The sequence below is a fragment of the Palaemon carinicauda genome, chromosome 20, assembly GCF_036898095.1.
Source record: "Palaemon carinicauda isolate YSFRI2023 chromosome 20, ASM3689809v2, whole genome shotgun sequence".
Taxonomy (NCBI): Eukaryota; Metazoa; Arthropoda; class Malacostraca; order Decapoda; family Palaemonidae; genus Palaemon; species Palaemon carinicauda.
This window is the reverse complement of record NC_090744.1, coordinates 107,364,779-107,380,820: the sequence shown is the minus strand read 5'-3', so window position 1 is coordinate 107,380,820 and position 16,042 is coordinate 107,364,779. Positions and strand designations below refer to the sequence as shown.

The 16,042-nt window shown below is 38.9% G+C and overlaps 1 protein-coding gene across 6 annotated transcripts in view; it reads left to right on the top strand.

Moving 5' to 3' along the window:
- Positions 1-16,042, top strand: part of LOC137614350 (brefeldin A-inhibited guanine nucleotide-exchange protein 1-like) — a 101,247-nt gene that overhangs the window by 68,435 nt on the left and 16,770 nt on the right. For 5 of the 6 annotated variants that reach the window (XM_068344126.1, XM_068344128.1, XM_068344123.1 and 2 more), the window contains exons 19-29: positions 14-142; positions 494-623; positions 1,267-1,428; positions 1,666-1,934; positions 2,072-2,247; positions 2,789-2,961; positions 3,345-3,505; positions 3,700-3,852; positions 4,579-4,686; positions 4,969-5,001; positions 15,842-15,977. In XM_068344126.1, the coding sequence (XP_068200227.1) occupies positions 14-142; positions 494-623; positions 1,267-1,428; positions 1,666-1,934; positions 2,072-2,247; positions 2,789-2,961; positions 3,345-3,505; positions 3,700-3,852; positions 4,579-4,686; positions 4,969-5,001; positions 15,842-15,977 (1,630 nt within the window). The remainder of the gene's footprint in view (positions 1-13; positions 143-493; positions 624-1,266; positions 1,429-1,665; positions 1,935-2,071; positions 2,248-2,788; positions 2,962-3,344; positions 3,506-3,699; positions 3,853-4,578; positions 4,687-4,968; positions 5,002-15,841; positions 15,978-16,042) is intronic. The other variant, XM_068344127.1, reaches the window with a different exon arrangement.

The window sequence follows — 16,042 nt, the reverse complement described above, 5'->3', positions numbered from 1 at the left end:
ATTTCATCTGTAGATGGCGTGGACACCTTTCCTGGCTGCTTTTTCCGTTGGCCTACAAGACTGTGATGATGCGGAGGTTGCCTCCCTCTGTTTGGATGGCCTGCGGTGTGCCATCAGAATTACATGTATATTTCATATGACTGTAAGTGTAACTATCCCTTTGATTTTTAGTTCTAAGCAGAATAAGGTATCTTGTTATTAATGAGTTATGTGCAAGTATTGCATTTAATTACTAAACGTTTCACTGTATACTGTAATGTACGTCATTTTTTAAGCATTGCACAAAATCTTATTGGAAGCCTTGAAACCAAAAAAAGTCTTTAGGATTTATGTCAAGGAAATATGGTAGGGGGTTAAATATTTTCATTGGATTATTTTAGTATTTTATAAGATATTTTTATTACTATTTTCGTGTAAATATGAATATAATATAAGAATTATCCAGGATAAAGGATTTCAAGCAAAGTGATACTTTTCTTTTTCCCTCGTTAAGCTTGAGAGAGATGCATTTGTTCAGTGCCTCGCCCGGTTTACTCTTCTTACTGCCAATTCTCCGCTTACCGAAATGAAGGCCAAGAATGTCGACTGTATCAAAACACTTATCACTGTGGCACATACAGATGGTATGTACAGTTATGTAATTCTAATCACCTAGCAAACTTTATCATCACTATAAAGATAATTTTTACTCTTTCCCTTTATCATGTTAAATTGGAAATGACTTCGTTGTATTTTCCATTATCTTTTAATGTTTGTCTGAACTCCTGTTAGATTAAGATCTTTATCTATACTTTTTCCTTGATTTATTGGAATTTTCTTAGTAGCTTCAATACGTAAATCTTTTTGTGAGACTTGAAAACTCAATGCTGTATATCATTGTCCTGGGATTGGCATGAGAGATGGGCTTTAAAGAAATAAAATTAGTTTATTCTATACAATACTAACCCATCACACATACTGTTATGCCCACATTTGTGGACATTTCAAAGATAATGATTGTGGTCATATATAAGTAATAGGGTTTTGATGAAGCATATAACTATTAGGATGGGTGTTTCAGATTTTATACTTCTTAAACAAAAGGTTTTGATATGCTAACATAAACCTATATCTATCGTAATTTAAGTAGTCTGAAGTTACTAATATGTGTACTTATAAAAGTAGGTGATTTTATATAAGTATTTATTCATTACAAATATTTGTAAGGCATGCTTACTGTACGAGCTTAGTATGATAACAGTTGTAATTGAACTTATTTCTTTGTAGGTAATTACTTAGGGAAATCATGGTTGGAGATCCTGAAGTGTATTAGTCAGTTGGAACTGGCACAGTTAATTGGGACTGGAGTTAAACCGCAGTACATTAAAGACTCTGGACTCAAAATGCCTCACGAAACTTCAAACTTCCTCGATGCTTTTCCTGAATTCAGTAAGTTTTGGTTATCCCATTACTTTATTGTTAGAGGATTCATGTGCACGTAAAAAGTCAAATAATTTGTGATAAGTCATCATTTTTTTCATGTTAAATTTGTCTCTTGAAGCTGCATATCTGAAATTATGTAATTGAAATCATAATTTTCTTTGGTGCCCATGAGTTTTTGGGTAACATTTATTTTTTTGGTGATGTGTGATGTAGGTGATACTGAAGAGTTTTATCACATTACAGTTACAGGGGAACAGAAGAAGCTTGCTCATATAAAAGAATCTATGGGGGAAACCTCATCACAAAGTGTTGTTGTGGCAGTAGACAGAATATTCACTGGATCCACAAGGTTAGATGGAGACTCCGTCGTCCATTTTGTTAGAGCGCTGTGTTCAGTTTCCTTGGAGGAATTAGCGGCGCCATCTCCACGCATGTTCTCTTTGCAAAAAATTGTCGAGATTAGTTACTACAATATGGGCCGTATTAGATTGCAGTGGTCCAGAATATGGGAGGTTAGTGTTTTCTAGCTGAATTTTTAATTTGAAGTTTCATGATATTCATAAATGATTAGTGATTAAAATTTTTCATCGTTTATCATATGAATGTGATTAATTCATGAAAATGGGATAATATTTTTTCTTGGTAACAGGTCTTAGGTGAACACTTCAATAAGGTTGGCTGCAATCCAAATGAAGATATTGCTGTGTTTGCTGTAGATTCTCTGCGGCAATTATCAATGAAGTTCATCGAGAAGGGTGAATTCTCAAACTTCCGCTTCCAGAAAGAATTTTTGCGTCCATTTGAACACATAATGAAGAAAAATAGGTTAGTTTAGTAATGAACTTATAATATGCTTCCAGAGTAAGGGTGAATATATTTAGCAAAGAAATAACGACATTAACCCTTTTACCCCCAAGGATGTACTGGTACGTTTCACAAAACTCATCCCTTTACCCCCATGGACGTACCGGTACGTCCTTGCAAAAAAATGCTATAAAATTTTTTTTTTTCATATATTTAATAATTTTTTGAGAAAATTCAGGCATTTTCCAAGAGAATGAGACCAACCTGACCTCTCTATGACAAAAATTAAGGCTGTTAGAGCAATTTAAAAAATATATACTGCAAAATGTGCTGGGAAAAAAATAACCCCTTGGGGGTTAAGGGTTGAAACTTCCAAAGAGCCTGGGGGTAAAAGGGTTAAAACTTACCATCCATTAAATTCAATAACCAAAAGAGCGAATAGAGGAATCATTGAAACCTTTAATCCATGTAGGCTTGGACTTATGATATGTTAATGAGCTGAAAGCTTTCTTAGTGGGTGAAAATATTATAACTCAGAATATTTTTGTTCCTTTGTTATCAGGTCTCCGGTAATCAAAGATATGGTGGTTAGATGCATCACACAGATGGTCAATTCCCAAGCAAAGAACATCAAATCTGGCTGGAAGAATATATTTAGTGTGTATCACCTAGCGGCATCTGATCTTGATGAAAATATTGTTGAACTTGCGTTCGAAACTACAAAAGAAATCATATGTAAGTAACACTTGGTTGTTATGCGAATGGACATTTTTTGGTAAGTGTTGAAGGAAGAATAATTGCAGTTGTTAGCTATATTGTAGTTTTTAATTAGCATCATGAATGAGAAAAGTTATTGTTTTAGATAAGAAAATGATAAAAACAAATGTAAATGAATGCTGCGTCTTAGATATATGGTCTGAAATCTTGTTTTGCTGTGTAGCTTTTATTGGGGAAGTTATTGCAGTAGACTAGTTCATATGTCATACAAATCAAGAAATGTTTTGTTGTAATATTGGAGATGGCTTCTCATTGATAAGAAAATATTTTAATAGGAGCTTTAAGTATCAAGCAGTGTTTTCAGTTAGCCTGATTTGACTTTTTTTTTTTCTATCTTTCAGCTCAAATCTACCAAAAGCATTTCATGACCGTCATAGATTCTTTTCAAGATTCTGTTAAGTGCCTAAGCGAATTTGCATGCAATGCATGTTTCCCAGACACTAGCATGGAAGCGATATCACTCATCAGGGATTGTGCAAGATATGTGGATGAAAAACCACAGGTAGGATAAGGTGGATGATGACTTTATTTGACTTTGCCTATAATATTTATTTTAAAAGAGAATCATATTTGATGAGGTTCATGTCTAAAGTTGAATATATTAATTTCTATCAGGTTGTATTCCTTAAAAGGTTATCTTCACCAATTAATGGTTTTCATATACTTTATAAAACTTTATTACAATGAAATTTACAGGTATTTCGTGATCACAACATAGAAGACATAACTGTTTGTTCAGAAGATCGAGTATGGGTGAGGGGCTGGTTCCCCATCTTGTTCGAACTTTCGTGCATCATCACACGCTGCAAGTTGGACGTCAGAACTAGAGCGTTGACCGTGTTATTTGAGGTTGGTAATTTAATGTCAATAAGAAATATTACTTGAAGGATGTTTATGCAAATTTGTTGATTTTCCACTTGTGATGGAGAGCTTTGAATTGCTTGTTTAATATTATGGTAGCATAATAGTTGATGGTGAATTGAAGTCAAGAATATTAATTTACTTCTGATATACAGTGCAGTATGAATTCTCATCAAGGAAACAAACATTATCTCTATTCACTTATTTTCATATAATAAGGCAAATTTTTCCTTCTCCCCGAAAAAATACTTATTGTATATTTGGTTTTATTTATAAAATGACGAGAGAGTGCATTTTGATTGAAAACAAAAAATTATTCATTTGATTGAAATTTTTTGTAGTGATTAAATTTTTTTGGTAGCTATGGCATTTGAAATTTGATCACTATATGTATGATTGTAACACCGCAAATGTTAGCAAGCATTTTGGTGCTGAAAAAATACATCTGTCTATTAAAGAAAGTGAAGTTACATATGATCAAGGAATAAGAAAAGCAGAATAGCAAAGAAAGAATCCCCAATTTGTGTATTTTTCTGATTATCCATAATCCTTGGATAAGTGTAAGATGAAGTTTCCTGATGGGGAATTCAAGGTTTCTAGTCATTATTGCTTTTACTATATAAGGTATAATATCTCTTAGCATTTGCCATGATTTATTGTGTGTTGTATTCATTGGAACATTGGTAAATTTATTTCATTATAATGTGCTTGCAGGTTGTGAAAAATTACGGAGGCTCGTATGCGTCACACTGGTGGAAAGATCTGTTCCAGATAGTCTTCAGAATATTTGACAATATGAAGCTTCCCGAGCAGCAGACGGAGGTGGGTGATTTTATTTTATTTTAGCTTTACATTACTTGTATCAGTAAAGGCATTTTGCATAAAAGAAATTGCTGCTTTTGTTATTTTATCAGTTACCTTTGACTTTGGAATTATGTTAATTAATTTCTTTGAATTTGTTATGTTCCTTTTTAGTTAATACTGTACATTAAGCTGTTACAGTAGCCGTTTGATTATAACCCTCTCGGATACTAAGGTGGTGGGGAAATGAATAATTAACTCCTCAGTTTCAGTTACTTAATGATTATTTTCCTTTTATCACAGAGCACAGTGGAGTTAAGCGAGAGGCAGACTGAGGTTGGTGTTTCCTCGTTACAAAAGCCTCGGTCGCTGGAGTAAACTAAGCTAAAGACCTTGCTATTATAACTGCATGTTAACTAATATGTTCCTCTTTACTAATGTGTATGGGGGAGCTCAGCTTCGTACACATCAATAACTTTTTCCAGTCACCTCACAATATTTAATTTCTTATCGAGGAAAGCCCTCTTTGATTTAAGTAGTAAAGCAATGGAATCGCATAGCTGGAAATCTTGGCTCTTTTTAATACAGTATCTCCCTTCAATTACTTTGCTTTATTTTAGGCGCTAAATCCATGAGTGATTTTAGACACTGAGCGGTAAAAATAATGATAGGCAAGGTGCTTAGTTGCTGAATACTTTACTAACCGATAAGCGCTAGTAATTCATGGTATTGAATCAAGATAGCATTGATAGCTGGCACTTGAAAATTAAGGGCTTACATGCTGATATCATTGACAAATGAGGCTTGTGCAACAAATAGGAAGATTCACCACAACCCCTTACAATGCTTTTTATGGTGGCAAAAGCTTCTTTTCTTAATCAGCTTTCATATAGAAAATTTTGAAGGACATCCGTCCACTATATAAGTACAGTATAGGCTTAGCACTCCAAATATAAGGTTCAAAATGCTTTGCCGAGCCATCGTATTAGTTTTGGGCGATTTCTAAGACGGAAAAGGAAGGTTCTTTACTCACTCTGAGGTTATGAGGATGTCACAGCTAGAGCCAAATCAGTAGTTACTAGTAGCAAACAAAAATATTTTGATAAATAGCCAATTTGAGGACAGGATAATAATGGTAATTGAATAATGCAATTCTCTTACCCATATTTAGCACTGTTTCTTTCAAAAGCTACTTGACTATTGCTGCAAGTAGCTACCAGTAATTATTGCTTTTAGTAGCTAATAGTGATTATTGCTACTAGTAGCAAGAGGGTGGTATTGAAGAATAATATAAGGGGGAATATGGATGATTATGAAAGATTTAAATAGGAAGTCTCTTACTCGTGGTTAGTACTATTGCTGAGAGTAGCTACTAGTAACTATTGTTAATAATGGCTACTATTAACTATTGTTAATATTAGCTACTAGTAACTTGTTAATATTAGCTACTAGTTAACAACACAATGTTTATTAATATCGATTTTGGAGTGACAAGGATTATCATTGTTGCATTGATAAGAGAATAACTGCTCTTATGTTATATTTCTGAAAATCTACAACTATTGACTAGTAGCAGCTACTACCTGCTTCTAGTAAATAGTTAAAATTATTGAATATTGAAAGTAATGAGATTAGCAACATTCTTTTTCAATATGTGAAGTAAAAAAAGTTCAGAAAGTTTAAAAGTTCTCAAAATGGTTAAAAATCCATAGCGAAAGGTACCTTTTCATACTTAATACCTACTAATAAGCAAATTTTAAAAAATTCTAGTTTTTTTTCATTATGTTGATAAAGTAGAGACTACATTTTGGTGTAAGAAATTTTGTTGTAGACATAAGAATATGGTTGTGACATTTTACATTTTGAAAACTTTAAGGGGGCCGGCTAGCTAATGCCGATTTTTAATGATAGGACTTACAACATCTCCAAGCTGCATAGGATTTTTGCCTCTGACCTTCGGTTTTGCGACACTAGGGCGATTTATCTTGAAAACTAGTGTTTTTCAAATTCTATCGCCTCCCTTAATAATTATTACTAAGATCTGGGATTACTACCCTTTATAGACTTGATATAGACCTTCAATGATATGTAGTTTTTTTTTTTCTAAAAGTAATTTTTTGCCAGATATGAATTTTTTCATTATGGTAAAATAAAAATTTAATTTAATTTAATTATTTTAAGAAAAGAAATATGAAACAAAAATTGGAAAAATCTGCCTCATTTCATTGTTTTATAACATATTTCTAAGTTATGTACCAAGTTTCAATGTTATATCTTTATTAATGATTTGGAAAAGCACTTTCAAGTGCAGAAAAGAATGTTAAGGTTATTAGGTCAAAAGTCCAAAAGTTAATAAGTATTTTAACAAAAGTAAAAATGATATTCACCTTGGGTAGGGGACCTCAATTTTTTTTAACGAATATATTGCTTTCATTTCATCAGGCATTTGTATAGTTTCAAGTTTATTGCTGTATATACTTCATTATGAAAGAATTGGTGTCAAATACCCAACAGAAAATACAGCCTCATGAGAGTTTATATCACAAATGTTGGGAGAGACTAAATGGAAAAATCCAACTATGATGAAGCGGTTAATTTTTGAATTAATGTTAATACTAGTGTTTGGATATTGCAATGGTAAAAAATTAATGGTGAAGTAATTGATTTTTCCTACTTTTTTAAACAATATTTTCTATTTTTTGATAAAAACATTATGCTGAGCTCCCTACACATGCTCTGTTTCCAGGTGTTGGGAATCTATATAAATATCTTAAGTCTTCTGGGAATACACACTTGTAAGATTTTCTTTTATGATGTGGTAACAAAGTTCAGTTGTGTTTGTATTAGTTTCTGGATTTGAATTGACTTGAGTTACTTGTGGGTGCCGTCATCCCGGTTCCTTCAAGAATTTGAATTATTTCACATATTGTGCAAAGGAACAGTGGTTTTCACAAAACATCATATTTTTCAATATTTAACTTAGCCGGTGATTATAATAGCTGCAACTCTGTTGCTCGACAGAAAACTCTAAGGTAAAACTCGCCAGCGATCGCTACACAGGTAGCGGGTGTGCCCAACAGCGCCATCTGTCGTCCAGATACCCAGTACTCAATGTAAACAAAGACTCAATTTTCTCTCTGTCGTGCTATCGACAAGACGTACTTACTCGCTGTTACTAAACTGGAGTTTTTTCACAACTAATTGGTGAAGTACATTATTCTAGTTTTGAGCTTTCGCTGTGCAGGGTTTCTCTTCACACAAATCCTTGAACTCTCTTTGATAACGGATTCTTTGTTGATGATTTTTTGATAGTTTTTTGAATTCCCCTTTGACCAATTCAAAATGGCTGACCCTTCACAAGTCCCAAAATTTAGGAAGTGCAATGCTAGGGACTGTTCAAGGCGTCTTCCGAAGGCTTCTATCGACCCTCACACTGTTTGTTCTAATTGTCGGGATAAAACCTGTCAATTGGAAGATTGGTGTGAGGAGTGCGTTGGGCTTTCGGAATTCGATTTTATCGAATTCCAAAAGTATACACGTAGGCTAGAGAGAGATAGAGTTAGGAGAAGTTCCTCTCGTTCTATAGATATTTCCTCTCCTCATGCCCCACAACCTATTCCTTCCCCTGTAGTGGTTGCTCCTAATCCCCCTCCTGGCACTCAGGAACCTTCGATGGCTGATATGATGCGTGCCATCCAAGCTCTGGGTGAGAGAGTTGAGTCCCTGGCTAGTGACCGTAATCAGCTCATGGAGGATGTCAAGGAGCTGAAGTGCAAAAGTGCAGTGGGAAGTGATAAAGTGAGTGATAGTGTTGTGGATAGTGTTGCGCTTGAGGGTTCGTCTGTTCGTGCCTGTCGTCCTCCTAGTCCGGGACCTCTTGCAAGCTCCCAAGTCCAGGGGAGAAGCAATGTCGTACGACAAATGGGTTCGAGAGGCTTTAATCAGCGAACAGACGTTCCCTCCGTGGTATCGGGCGTATCTACCCAAGATCGCCCCTGCCTAACAAAGACGAGAGAGCCCATTTATACCTCGTCTTCGGAAGGTGTTTCTCGCAAGAAACCATGGACCAAGGTCTCACGACCGTTAAAGCGCAAGTCGGTCCCTTCCGCACAAGTCCAACGGCCCAGTTGTAGCCACTGGGTCAGTTCGGACTCGCTGCAGTCATCCGATGACTGCTCACCTCCTAAGAGAGGCAAAGCGGTACCGCTTCAGACAGTTACACCGTCTGTCGCCGCACCTGCTCCTGTAGACCCAAAGTGGTCTTTACTGCAAGACATGCAGTCTAAACTAACGTCTCTTATGCAGGACTTTCGTGCGGAGAAGGTTGCTGCCGCACCAGCTAGTACAGCTCCTTGCCTACAACCACCCACACGATCGGTTGTGCGTCCTGTGGACGCTGAGGTAACCTTCTCACGCACACCAGTTGAGAAAGTTCCGCCACCCATGCGTTCCAGTGTGATCTGCCAGCCGCATGTTGACGTTCAGCGACGCACGGAGGTATCCGTTGACGTTCGTGAGGTTCGACAACCGTCAGAGTTGTTTTGTTTTGACGCGGTGCGTCAACCTCCGCAACCCATTGTGGTTGCCACTGCTCACCCACATCAGTCCAGACAGGCTGGAGTAGACGCTGTGCGTCCCCGCGCTGCTATGGTTGTTGCCAGCTCACAGACTGGGCAGCAGTTCCATGACGTTGCGTCCGGCTCAGTCACGCATGCACCTGTGCGACCGGACTCAGCTAACCAGCCGTTACCCACTCCGTTGCCGTTCCCTCATCAGTTATCGGATGAGGGACTTTCTGATGATGATGTTGCTGCACACGTAGATGAACCGCATTCAGAACTGGACGAGCCTAAGTCTACGCAACCCTCTTTGGACTTTAGGAAAGTTTTGGCCCTGTTCAAAGAGATGTTTCCGGACCAGTTTGTTTCTGTGGCTCCGCGTTCTCCTCCGTCAGAGTTTGTGTTAGGCATGCCGTCAACCACTCCTGCCTTTACTAGACTCGTCCTCGCACGCTCGTCCAAGAGAGCTTTGCGGGTGTTAGGAGAATGGCTGCAGTCCAAGAAGAGTTTAGGGAAGACAGCTTTTACGTTTCCCCCTGCTAGACTCTCTTCTAGATCGAGCGTCTGGTATGCCACGGGAGAAGTTCTCGGCTTGGGAGTTCCTGCCTCTGCCCAGGGCGACTTCTCAAGTCTTGTAGACTCTCCCCGCCGCATTGCCATGAGACGCTCAAAGATATGTTGGTCATCTTCGGACCTAGACCACCTTTTGAAAGGTATCTTTAGAGCCTTCGAAGTTTTTAACTTCTTAGACTGGTGTCTAGGAGCTCTAAGCAGAAAGATCTCTCCGACAGAGAAGGAGACTTCCTTGCTCATTATGTCCTGCATGGACAAGGCCGTACGTGATGGGTCTAATGAGCTTGCTGCATCATTTGTGTCCGGAGTCCTCAAGAAGCGTGAAAACCTATGCTCATTCCTTTCAGCTGGAGTTACACCATGCCATAGATCCGAACTTCTGTTTGCTCCTCTTTCCAAGTGCCTTTTTCCAGAAGACCTGATTAAGGAAATTGCCGCTTCTTTGATACAGAAGGATACTCACGATCTTGTTGCGTCCTCAGCTCGCAAAGCCACCCCTTTGCCTACCTTGTCAGCTAGACCAAGGATGGACACTCCAGCGTCCCGTTTTATTCCGCCCTTTCGTGGCAGAGCCTCCAGCAGAGGAGGTGCTCGTGCCGAAGGGAAACGGAAAGAAGAAAGGAACCAAGTCCTTTAAGGGCAGAGTCTGACTGCCAGCTTCTTCAGACAGCAGTGGGAGCCAGACTCAAGAACTTCTGGCAAACCTGGGAAAAGAGAGGCGCAGATGCACAATCTGTGAAGTTGCTCAGAGAGGGGTACAAGATCCCGTTTGTACGAAAACCCCCTCTAGCGACTTCTCCCATCGATCTCTCTCCCAGGTACAGAGAGGAAGACAAGAGACGAGCATTGAAACAGGAAGTGTCTCTCTTACTAGAGAAGGGAGCGGTAGTCAGTCTCGGACCATCAAATCCCGGGATTCTACAACCGCCTCTTCTTGGTGTCAAAGAAGACAGGAGGGTGGAGGCCGGTGCTAGACGTCAGTGCGCTGAATGTCTTTGTCACAAAGCAGACGTTCTCCATGGAGACCACAAAGTCGGTTCTAGCAGCGGTCAGAAGGGAAGACTGGATGGTCTCTTTAGACCTAAGGGACGCCTACTTCCACGTCCCCATCCACCCGGACTCCCAACCTTTTCTGAGATTCGTTTTCGAAAAGGTTGTCTACCAGTTTCAAGCCCTGTGCTTTGGCCTAAGCACAGCTCCTCTTGTGTTTACGAGGCTGATGAGGAATGTAGCCAAATTCCTTCATTTAGCGGACATCCGAGCCTCCCTCTATTTGGACGACTGGCTTCTCAGAGCTTCTTCCAGTCGTCTCTGTCTGAAGGATCTAAAGTGGACTCTAGATCTGACCAAGGAATTGGGTCTCCTTGTCAATATGGAAAAGTCACAAGTGATCCCATCCCAAACTATTGTGTATTTAGGGATGGAGATTCACAGTCTAGCTTTTCGGGCTTTTCCGTCGGCCCCCAGAACAAGCCAAGCCCAGTTATGCATCCAGAACATGCTGAAGAAGGAACGATGTTCAGTCAGGAAGTGGATGAGTCTGATAGGGACGCTATCATCCCTGGAACAGTTCGTGTCATTAGGAAGACTACACCTCCGTCCTCTTCAATATCACCTAGCATTTCACTGGAAAAAGGACAAGACGCTAGAAGCGGTCTCGATCCCCATTTCCGAGAAGATGAAGTCTTGCCTGACGTGGTGGAAGGACAGTATCAGCCTCAGAGAGGGTCTGCCCCTGGCAGTTCAGACTCCCAACCACGTTCTCTTCTCGGGCGCATCGGACGTAGGCTGGGGCGCGACATTAGACGGTCGGGAATGCTCGGGAATATGGAACTCGAGTCAAAGGACAATGCATATCAACTGCAAGGAGCTACTGGCAGTACATCTGGCCTTGAAAAGCTTCAGGTCTCTCCTTCAAGGCAAAGTGGTGGAGGTGAACTCGGACAACACCACGGCTTTGGCGTACATCTCCAAGCAAGGAGGGACCCACTCACTGACGTTGTACGAGATCGCAAGGGACCTGCTCACCTGGTCAAAAGGTCTAAACATATCGCTAGTAACGAGGTTCATCCAAGGCAACTTGAATGTCATGGCAGATTGTCTCAGTCGGAAGGGACAAGTAATTCCAACAGAATGGACCCTCCACAAGGATGTATGCAAGAGACTTTGGGCCACTTGGGGCCAGCCTACCATAGATCTCTTTGCAACCTCGATGACCAAGAGGCTCCCAATATATTGCTCACCAATCCCGGACCCAGCAGCAGTTCATATAGATGCCTTTCTCCTAGATTGGTCACATCTAGATCTATATGCATTCCCACCGTTCAAGATTGTCAACAAGGTACTGCAGAAGTTCGCCTCTCACGAAGGGACAAGGTTGACGCTAGTTGCTCCCCTCTGGCCCGCGAGAGAATGGTTCACCGAGGTACTTCGATGGCTAGTAGACGTTCCCAGAACTCTTCCTCTAAGGGTGGACCTTCTACGTCAACCACACGTAAAGAAGGTACACCAAAGCCTTCACGCTCTTCGTCTGACTGCCTTCAGACTATCGAAAGACTCTCGAGAGCTAGAGGCTTTTCGAAGGAGGCAGCCAGTGCGATTGCAAGAGCAAGGAGAACATCCACTCTTAGAGTCTACCAATCGAAGTGGGAGATCTTCCGAAACTGGTGCAAGTCAGTATCTATATCCTCGACCAGTACCTCTGTAACTCAAATAGCTGACTTCCTCTTATACCTGAGGAAAGAAAGATCACTTTCAGCTCCCACTATCAAGGGTTACAGAAGCATGTTAACATCAGTCTTCCATCACAGAGGCTTAGATCTTTCCAACAATAAAGATCTACAGGACCTCCTTAAGTCTTTTGAGACCACGAAGGAGCGTCGTTTGGTCACACCTGGTTGGAATTTAGACGTGGTACTAAGATTCCTTATGTCAGACAGGTTCGAGCCGCTACAATCAGCCTCCCTGAAAGATCTCACCTTAAAGACTCTTTTCCTGGTATGTTTAGCCACAGCTAAAAGAGTCAGTGAGATTTATGCCTATCGGATTTTCATCAGAAAAGGCTACATGTTCACTACAACTTGGTTTTCTAGCCAAAAACGAGCTGCCTTCTCGACCTTGGCCGAAATCGTTCGATATTCCTAGCTTATCGAATATGATAGGCAATGAACTGGAAAGAGTCTTATGCCCTGTGAGAGCTCTTAAGTTCTATTTAAAACGAACTAAACCTTTACGAGGCCTGTCTGAAGCTTTATGGTGTTCTGTTAAGAAACCATCTTTGCCTATGTCAAAGAATGCTTTATCCTATTTTGTCAGACTGCTAATACGAGAAGCTCATTCCCATCTGAGTGAGGAAGACCAAGCTTTGCTGAAGGTAAGGACACACGAAGTTAGAGCTGTCGCAACTTCCGTGGCCTTTAAACAAAATAGATCTCTGCGAAGTATAATGGACGCAACCTATTGGAGAAGCAAGTCAGTGTTCGCGTCTTTTTATCTTAAGGATGTCCAGTCTCTTTACAAGGACTGCTACACACTGGGACCATTCGTAGCAGCGAGTGCAGTAGTGGGTGAGGGCTCAACCACTACATTTCCCTAATTCCATAACCTTTTAATCTTTCTCTTGAAATGTTTTTATTGTTGTTTTTTGGGTTGTCCGGAAGGCTAAGAAGCCTTTCGCATCCTGGTTGATTTGGCGGGTGGTCAAAGTCATTTCTTGAGAGCGCCTAGATTAGGGGTTTTGATGAGGTCCTGTTGTATGGGTTGCAACCCTTGATACTTCAGATCCTAGGGGTCGCTCAGCATCCTAAGACTTCCTTACCAGGTACCTATTTATTTTGTTTTTGTTATTTTGATAACTTCTAAAATGAAATAAAACTCTTAGCTCATAATAATGTAAACATATATTGCTGGTCTCTACCCACCCCCCTGGGTGTGAATCAGCTATTATAATCACCGGCTAAGTTAAATATTGAAAAATGTTATTTTGATAATAAAATAAATTTTTGAATATACTTACCCGGTGATTATAAATTAAAGGACCCTCCCTTCCTCCCCAATAGAGACGCAGTGGACCGAGGAGAAAATTGAGTCTTTGTTTACATTGAGTACTGGGTATCTGGACGACAGATGGCGCTGTTGGGCACACCCGCTACCTGTGTAGCGATCGCTGGCGAGTTTTACCTTAGAGTTTTCTGTCGAGCAACAGAGTTGCAGCTATTATAATCACCGGGTAAGTATATTCAAAAATTTATTTTATTATCAAAATAACATATTTATGTATTATTAGAAAGGACATAAAGTACCCAATTCGCATCCATAAATGTTTTGTAATGTCCATTACAATGAGAAAACTTGGGAAAAGCTGGAAGTACATACTCTCATCTCCTCTGCCTGTTTATGATGTATCTGAAGTAGTTGTCAGTGGTGAGGTCGGTTAAACTCAAATTCATTTTCTATTCAATCTTTTGTGTTTTTCTTATGTTACAATAAAACTTAATCGGTGATGGTGAGTTTTACAGGGTTTTGAGGTACAGGTATACGGGGTTTCCTCATACTTTTTTATAAGTAGAATAATTGGTGATGGTGTGTGGAATGCCTTCTATGTATGTGTGTTAAGTTCGAGTCCGTCCCATGTTTTGTTTAATGCTGATATCCACGACTTTTGCAGTATTAAATTACAAGAGAAATATTTTAGGGGATGTAAAGAAGTTCACATTATAGGCAAAGTAGGAGGCATGTAAGGTGATATAATTTCACAGCGTACTTCCTGCATGTTGGAAATGTTTAAGAGGGTTTAGTAAACAACAAATTGCATGGTTAACTACTAATACTGCACACTGGATTCTTTTTATGGGCTATTTTATAGAGCTAGGGTTGCCAGATGTTCCTTTTTTCCAGGATGTCCCAGATTTGATCATTTAGTCTCCTGTCGTGCATTGACCCTTCTGGGACACCTTTATTGTCCTGATTTTACTTGATAATATTTCTCAGTTAAAACTTTGTATGATGAAATTTAACAACAGTATCCAAGGATTTTAATTTTATGTTAGTACTTATTTAGCATTCCAGCTCATAATGCTAATGCTAATGCTGAATGTGTATTCTCACTCTTGAATACCCAGTAGACTGATGAGAGGAACAAGTTCGATGTGGCTTCTCTAGAAGCTATTTCACAATGCACCTGGACCCTTAATTTTCAGTGTAAAATAATTTATAGGCAGGTGCTAGAGTACAAGGACCTATTGAAAATAGCAAAATCATCAGAGATATATAATTACAGAATAAAGATTTGAATTCAGTTTTTGTTCATGTAAATTTCTCATTTTAATTTATACTTTATGCTGTAAATGAAAAGCAAGTTGGTTTGGTTTCTGTATAGTTTTTATTGATTATCAATTTTCCGAATTATTCCTTTTTTAATTTTTCTATTGTTTGCAATGATTATGAATTTTCAAAATTATTTTTTTTTAGTTGTCTTTATACCCCATAAAAATTTGTGCTCTATGTTTTTCACTTGTGATAATTATCACTATGTTTTATAGTATATTGGCCTGACTATGCATGTAAGTATGAATTTATATATATGGTGAAAAATTTCAGTGTTTCCTGGATTTCTAATCTGGCAACCCTATGTAGAGGCTAAATTGCAGTCGGCACATTATTCATTATGCAGTAATATCAACTAACAGCATTAATTTGGGGTAGTTTCAGGAGGAATGATAGTAACTAATGCTAACAATTAACTTTGATTCCTATCAAATATTATGCATTATGTAGGCACATTATAGATTTATAAGAATTTTAACCAATTTTTTTAAAAGAATTTTGTATTCAAAATAAGTCTAGATGTATTGTATGTGAATTTATTTTGAAGTGAACTTTTATACACCATGGTTATTTGAAGAGACAAACTTATTTTCTTAAATTATTTGCACATGTGGTAAGTTTCAAGGTTTGTCCATCTATTTTAAGAATGAATTAATTGGTTTTATTATAGCATGATCAAGAAAAAACTTGCTGTACTAAATGTCAAACACCACTTACAGAAAAACGAATGGATGACCACGACTTGCAATCACGCGCTGTATTCCATTGTGGATGTGTTTACTCAGTACTTTGAAGTCCTTAGTCCCATCCTATTGGAAGACTTATATACTCAGCTCCACTGGTGTGTACAACAAGGTAAGTTTAAAAGCTAATAAATAACAGGAGCCCTTAAACTTTTCAGACATTATTTATTTGGGTAG